General features: G+C 50.2%; 1 protein-coding gene across 1 annotated transcript; it reads left to right on the top strand.

Moving 5' to 3' along the window:
* Window positions 1–262: 262 nt before the first annotated feature.
* Window positions 263–4909, top strand: GIP (gastric inhibitory polypeptide). Its single transcript, XM_008049224.1, has 4 exons — window positions 263–348; window positions 2224–2388; window positions 3357–3446; window positions 4804–4909. Exons 1-4 carry the CDS (start codon window positions 263–265, stop codon window positions 4907–4909), a joined length of 447 nt encoding a protein of 148 aa, XP_008047415.1.
* Window positions 4910–8036: the final 3127 nt, after the last annotated feature.

Below are 8036 nucleotides of genomic sequence, written 5' to 3'. Positions count from 1 at the left end.
AATTAGCCTGGCATGGTGGCGCATGCCTGTAGTACCAGCTACTTGGGAGGATGAGGCGGAAGGATTGCCTGAACCCTGGAGGTTGAGGCTGTAGTGAGCTGTGAATGTGCTACCGTACTCCAACCTGGGCAACACAGTGAGACCCCTACTTCAAAAAAAATAGTTGCAAACCCCAGGTCCCAATCCCTCCTAGCCTCCCTCGGCTGTTCCCTCAGCATGTCCTGGCCATTTTCTCTCCTAGCTCAGGAAATAACCGTGGGAGATGGCAGCCGTGAAGACCTTGTCTCTGCTGCTGGTGTTCCTATTCCTGGCAGTGGGGCTGGGAGAGAAGGAAGAGGGTCACTCCAGGTAGGGGTGATGGGGAGGGAGGAGCAGGGCAGGGGAGGGGCTGGGGGGATGACTGGGTTCTGGATTCATTTCAAGGGGGAGGTGAAAAAGAGGGGATCCCGGGCTAAGAGAAAGAAAGCTGGTGGGAGACAGGGAAAGGAACTAGCAGAGGGAAGGCGGAGAAAGCCCAGCATCAGAGTATTCGTTATCTGCTTCTATCGCAGCAGGACAGACTATGGTTAGATCTCTAGAAGGACTTCTCCATGGTTAAGTGTGTGAAGATGGCAGACTCTCCCTTCCTAACGAAAGGCTTAACCACTCATGCATGCATGTAGTCAATCACATTTCAGAGCCGGCCCCTGTGCACCACGGCCCCTGTGCACCACATGTGGACAGCAGCCCACACATGCCTCCTGCTTACATGGAGCACACAGACTCAGGGAAAGAGACCCAGCATCCCATGGGCACATTGCCAATTGTCATGAGTCCCATGAGGAAAACAGGGAATCCCAGGAACAAAGCTAGCAGGGGGCTCTGACTGTGTTTTCAGGACCAAGAAAGACTGGGTAAAGAGTCAGATCTTCTCAGATGCAAGGTTAAACCATATGCCCGTGTGACTCTGGCACATGTAATTTGTAAACTGAGCCATGGTTGTCAGAACCTTGTACAAAGAGAAAGACAGAGACAGCATCATGTACAGGTTAAGAACATAGACCCAGGACTCCCAAAGTGCTGGGATTACAGATGTGAGCCACTAAAAACAAAAAACAAAAAACATAGACCCAAAGACTGGGACACAGTATCTCATGCCTGTAATCTCAGCACTTTGGAAGGCCAAGGCAAGAGGATTGCTTGAGCCCAGGAGTTAGAGACTGGCCTATGCAACATAGTGAGACCTCATCTCTTAAAAAAAAAAAAAATTAGACCAGATCCCAGCCTGCCCTGGGGCATGAATCCTGGATCTGCCACCTACATGGTTGGTAAATCAATCTCTGTATCTGAGTTTTCTCATTCACAGAATAGAGGTGTAAATAGGATATACCTCACAGAGGTGCTGGGAAGATGAAGTGATTTTATGGGCTTATAGGCCAAACATGGTGGCTGACATTTGTAATCCCAGCACTTTGGAAAACTGAGGTGAGAGGTTCGCTTGAGTCTAGGAGGTTGAGGCTGCAATGAGCTATGATCGTGCCACTGCAGCCTAGCCTGGGTGACAAGCGAGACCCAGTCTCAAAAAAGAAAAAAGAAAAAAAAAAAGCCAGCCTGGACAACATAGCAATACTTTATCTCTACAAAAAAAAAGAAAAGAAAAAAAGAAAGAAATGTGAGCCAGGCATGGTGGTGTGCACCTGTAGTCCCAGCTACTTGGGAGGCTGAGATAGGAGCATGGCTTGACCCCAGAGGTTCAAGGCTGCAGTGAGCGGCCACTGCACTCCAGTCTGGGCAACAGAGTGAGACTCCAACTCAAAAAACAAAACAAAACAAAACAAAATAAAACGTAATAAAAAGGAGGGGATGGAAGGAGGGCTTATAGAATACCCGAGTCATAGTGAGTAACTTTACATGAGTTCACTGCTATTATTATTGAACATGAACCAAAGAGCTGAATCAGGGCCAGGGCAGGAGGAATAACAGAAGGAACTGTGAGATTCAGTCCTTTGGGGCAGGGGGACCCCAGAACCCAGAGCCACACAGACTGAGGTTGTAGGAAGTGGGCCCTTGCTGAGGATAGTGTCCCAGGGTATGCGGCCACTGACCTCAGGGTGTTTCTATACAACATGACTCCCAGGAAATGGGCTGCTTGGTTTTCAGGTATCGGCCTCCCGTGAGTGACAATCAACTATCCTGGCATTGTGAGCCCCCGTCTCTGCTCTTCTCAAGCATCCTGGTTTCTAGCTCTCTCCCCTCCCTGCCCCTCAGATCCCATGCTGGAGTGAGCAGCCCCCGAGGCCCGAGGTATGCCGAGGGGACCTTCATCAGTGACTACAGTATTGCCATGGACAAGATCCGCCAGCAAGACTTTGTGAACTGGCTGCTGGCCCAGAAGGGGAAGAAGAATCAGTGAGTTGTTCCACGTGCCCCCTCCTGTACCATGGGACCAGGCCACCATCCTTGGCCACATGGGCCATGTGATGTACAGTCCAGTGGCACCTTTCACCAGACCACGATGGGGAGTGAGACATGGCAACCCTGGTCACAAACCTGACTCAGACAGCAGTCCAGTCTAGGAACAGGACCAGGACTATTTGCCAACTCTTGGCTTCTATGAGGAGTTGGAAAATGTGTGGAGGCTCAGAGAGGATCCCAGGGGGCTAGATAAAGCCAGGAGCATCTGAGCTGTTTCGTTCTGGATGTAGGGTTGCCTGCCCTCATCTGTCTTCCTCTTTGTGCCAAGTCTCTTTCCCTGCCTTCTTTGTTGGGTCAGCAGGGTAGATTCTGGAAAGCTGTTCCCTGGTGGATAGTGGGAGTCTGAGTAGAAGGGGGCCTTCTATTCCTGAGGGTCAAGGTACCAAAGATTCACAGCTGGGTGTAGTGGCTCATGCCTGTAATCCCAGCAATTTGGGAAGTGGAGGCGAGAGGATTGCCTGAGCCCACGGGATCAAGACCAGCCTGAGCAACTTGGTGAGACCTCATCTCTACAATACATAAAAAAGTTAGCCAGGTGTGGTGGCTTACACCTGCAATCCTGACCCTTTGGGAGGCGGAGGTGTGAGGATTACCAGAGCTCAGAGGTTCAAGACCAGTCTGAGCAATGTGGTGAGACCTCATCTCTATGATAAATCAAAAAATCAGCCAGGCATGATGACACATGCCTGTGGTTCCAGCCACTTGGAAGGCTGAGGCGGAAGGATCGTCTGAGCCCAGCAGGTTGAGACTGTGGTAGGAGTGAGCAGCGTGCTGCTGCACTCCAGGCAGGGTGACAGAATGAGACTCTTACTCAGAAAAAAAAAATAAAAGTTACCCAGAGTCAAGTGTCCCTGGACTGTCATCTCCCCCAGCCCAGCCACTCCCTCATCTTCCCTTACCAGCTGGAAACACAACATCACCCAGAGGGACATCCAGGGTCCAGAACTGGCCAGTCCGTCTCACGGGAATGAGGAGGCTGGGGAGGAGCAAAGGTGAGTCTGTCTGCGAGGAAGGGAGGGGGCAGAGCCTCAACCCTGCCCTCACCTCTCTGCTCCCTCTCCCTGACTCCAGTGAGAGCAAGGACCTGTGGTAAGCCTCTTTTTCCTCTCAGAGTTCAGAGGGGGATCTTCACTGAACACCGTCTGGAGGTCAGCCCAAGCTTCGGGGAGCCTTGAGGAACAGGGGAGGGGCCTTACAGGGGTTTCTGGGCCAGGATTTCTAAGATGAATGACTTGGCTGTGCTTGGTGGCTCAGCCTGTAATCCCAGCACTTTGGGAGGCCGAGGTGAGTGGATTGCCTGAGCCTACGGGTTCAAGACCCGCCAGGGCAACTTGGTGAGACCTCGTCTCTACAACAAATCAAATATTAGCCGGGCGTGGTAGCATGCACCTGTAGTTTCAACTACTTGGAAGGTGGAAGTGGAAGGATCGCCGGAGTCCAGCAGGTCGAGGCTGCAGTGGCCGGGAGTGGCCACTGCACTCCAGCCTGGGTGACAGAGTGAGACTCCAACTCAAAAAAAAATAAAAAGATGAATGTCTTTGTGTGCAGACAGATTCACTGAGTCAAGGAGAGGGGCAGAGAGGGGAGGGAAGGGAAGAGATCTCGGGACCTGGCCTCCTTCTTCCCACCATCCTTCAGGAAACCTGTTTCTGAAAGGGGGAATCCTCCCAAGGCCAGGCCCCTGAGATCAGTTACCACCTCTCTGAGTGGCACAGATCATCCCAAAGAGTGAATGTTCCCAAAATACTCTTGGAATGCATTCTTAAATACTTTCAGAGGTGGATGGGTGGAATATCTCACACAAGCATTCTATTATTATTATTACATATGTATGTATTTGTTTGCTTGTTTGTTTATTTATTTATTTAGTAGAAACAGAGTCTTGCTGTGTTGTCCAGGCTGGTCTCAAACTCTTAGCCTCAAGCAATCTTCCCATCTCAGTCTTCCAAAGTACTGGAGTTACAGGTGTGAGCCACCATGCCTGGTCTTATTATTATTATTATTACTATTCAGAGACAAGGTCTCACTATGTTGTCCATGCTGGTCTCTAACGCCTGGGCTCAAGCAATCCTCCTGTGTCCGCTTCCCAAAGCACTCAGATACAGGTGTGAGGCATTGCACCCGACCTCCACCAGAACTCTGTTTTTGCCTGTATGAAGAGTCCGTGTCCCTCGGACAGGCAGTGCTGGGTGGGGCAGGTTCCAGATCTGAAAGCTGAGCTAACTGCCAGGCAGCTGTGCTGACTCCCTGCCCCCATCCGCGGCTGCCCCTCACTGTCCCAGGCCCTGTGTTTACTCTCTCTGGGTGAGGCCCAGGCTGAAAGTCTGCTGGAGGCTATCTCTCTTGCAGTTCCCCACCCAAGAACCCCAGTGCTGAAGATCTGCTCAGGGACATGTTGGTTCAAGAGCTGCTGTCCTGGATGGGGGACCACGCAGACCTCTGCAGGCTCAGGTAGGGGAGTTTGGTGACTTTGAGCAAGTGGCACGGTGGTTATAACTGGATCTCAGGGGTTAGACATGGATGCAGATATTTACCCCAATACATGCTACCAAATGACTTAGGCTTTCTGAACCTTAGGGTTTTCATTAAATTCAGAACTATTGAGCCCATTTCATGGGATTGCTATGAGCTTTGCTATTATTACTATTTTTGAGTCAGGGTCTCACTTTGTCACCCTGGCTGGAGTGCACCGGCATGATCATAGCTCACAGTAGCCTCGACCTCCTGGTCTCAGGCAGTCTTTTCACCTAAGCCTCCCAAGTAGCTGCAATGACAGGTGTGCACCCCATGCCCACTGTAGCCTTGACCTGGACAGGCACGTGCCACCATGTCCAAGTAATTTTTTAATTTATTGTAGAGACGAGGTCTCACTAAGTTACCCAGGCTGGTCTCAAACCCCTGGGATCAGTCAATCGTCTTGCCTTTGCCTCCCAATGCAGTGGCACAATCACAGCTACCACAGCCTCAACCTGCTGGACTCAAGCAATCCTTCTGCCTCAGCCTTTCAAGTAACTGGAACTATAGGCATGCACCACCATGCCTGGCTAATTTTTTTATTTATTGTAGAGATGAGACAAGGTCTTCCTAGGATGGTCTTGAATCCCTGTTCTCAACCTCAACCTGCTGGGCTTGGATGATCCTTCCTTCTTAACCTTCCAAGTAGCTGGAACCACAGGCATGTGCCACCATACCCAACTGATTTTTTATTTACTGTGGAGACAAGGTCTTGCTATGTTGCCCAGGCTGGTCTTGAACCCCTGAACTCAGGTAATGCTTTTGCCTCCACCTCTCAAAGTGCTGGAATTACAGGTGTAAGTCACCACACCTGTCTATTTTTTTTAACAAATATTTTGAGTCAAGTATGTTGTGAAGTTTAAATAAGATAATGTGGCTTGGCTAGACATGGTGGTTTACATTTGTAATCCCAGTGCTTTGTAAGACTAAGGCAAGAGAATCATTTGAGCCAAGAGTTCAAGACCAGCCTGGGTAACATAATGAGACCTAGTCTCTACAAAAAACAAAAATAAGGCCGTGTGTGGTGGCTCACACCTATAATCCCAGCACTTTGGGAGGCCAAGGTAAGAGGATTGCCTGAACCCCTGGGTTCAAGACCAGTCTGGGCAACTTGGCGAAACCTCATCTACAATAAATAAAAAAGTTAGCCGGGCGTGGTGGCGCATACATGTAGTTCCATCTACTTGGAAGGCTGAGGCGGAAGGATCACCTGAGTCCAGCAGGTCAAGGATGCGGTGGCCGTGAGCATGCCACTGCACTCCATCCTGGGAGACAGAGTGAGACTCTGACTCAAAAAAACAAAAATAACCTGATGTGGTAGCATGCTCCTGTCGTCCCAGCTAGGAGAGTTGCTTGAGCCCAGAGGTTCAAGGCCTGAGTGACAGGGTGAAACCCTGTGTCTTAAATAAATTTAAAAAAATAGAGATAGAGAGAGAGACAGACAGACAGACAGATAGGTGATAATGCACGTGGGCAGCTGGGGCCACATCTGAGGATTAGTAACAGTAACGCTCAGCAGTGTTGGCTGCTACCAGGACCACTTGTTTTTCCTCCTCAAGGTCCTCTAGGAGCTCTTGCCTACCCCTGAGCACCAGCTCAGCTGCCCATGCTGCTCTCACCTTTCCCTCTGTACACTTAGGCCCTGGCATCTTCCCGGTGATGGGACCCCTAGTAGTTGGAGACACGTTGCCCTTCTCTGTAGCCACTGCTGACCTCAGTGGTCTCTTCACTTGCCAGCTAGGAAACCCTTCTACGTACCCATTGCGTCCCAGAACCGAGGGACTCAGCATTATGGAGAGATCAACCCACCCTCCTGAAGGGTGAGACAGGACATTTGTTCAACATGCAGACACCGAGGCACAGAAACCAAGACACGCTCAGGCTCTGGTGCTGGGCAGTGGGGGAGAGGTTGAGGGGGTACATCTGGGCCAGCAACCTTGGGGTGGGGGATGTGAGGGGAAAGGAACATGACAGACCGATGGAGAAGAGAGTGAGAAAATCTCCCTCGGAAGGTGGGGAACTGTCTCTGTGCTTTTGTGGGTTATTTTGATGAAGTATCAATAAAAAGGTGACTTGGAGGTAGGAGTGGTTGACAATGGCTGGGAGCCAGGATAAACTTGCCTGGCTGACTCTAAGTTCACGATGACCCTCCCTGCTACAATGACCCTGCTCCTGTCCACCACTTCCTCTTCTCTCTCCCCTCTCACCAGGTCCCGGTGACTCTGAGCAAACCAAGCTCAGGACTGGACTCTGCCCTCCACTTACTCAGTTCCAGCCTCACCCTGCTTAGATCACAAGAGAAGCCAAACCAATAAAGTAGACCCTGAAACAAGTTCTTGTGCCCATTGTGAAAACTTATTCAAATGACTACAGAGCACTCACAGGGCATGTTTGTCTCCGGGTATCTCTCTGTGTGTGGGCACCATCCAGTGAAAAGAAAGTTTGGTTCTCACATGCATTTTGTGAATTCATCTATTTACTCTACAAACACTTATTGGATATGTCCTTAACATCAGCAGAGACTGTGCTAAACACTGCATATATAGCACTGACGAAAATGGGCAGTCCTTGTCCCCAGGAGCTTAAAGTCTAGAGACACAGCCAGAACTTACACTTTATTTATTTATTTATTTAAGTCAGAGTCTCAGGTCTGTCACCCAGGCTGGAGTGCAATGGCATGCTCACAGCCACCGCAGCCTCGATCTGCTGGGCTCAGGTGATCCTTCCACCTCAGCCTTCCAAGTACCTGGAACTACACAGCACCATGCCTAGAATTTTATTTTATTTTATTTTATTTTATTTTATTTTATTGTAGAGATGAGGTCTTGCCAAGTTGCTCAAGGTGGTCTTGAACTCCTGAACTCAGGCAATCCTCTCAGCTCTGCCTCCCAAAGTGTTGGGATTACAGGCATGAGCCACGACACCCAGCCCATCCTGTCTATAAAAAAACTTTTAAAAAGTACCTACTGAGCCGGGCTTGGTGGCTCAGCCTGTAATCCCAGCACTTTGGGAGGCTGAGGTTAGTGGATTGCATGAGCCCGTGGGTTCGAGACCCGCCTGGGCAACTT

This window comes from Carlito syrichta, unplaced genomic scaffold, assembly GCF_000164805.1.
Source record: "Carlito syrichta isolate Samal-C Ts95f unplaced genomic scaffold, Tarsius_syrichta-2.0.1 Scaffold130755, whole genome shotgun sequence".
NCBI lineage: Eukaryota > Metazoa > Chordata > Mammalia > Primates > Tarsiidae > Carlito > Carlito syrichta.
This window is presented reverse-complemented; position numbering and strand designations above follow the sequence as displayed.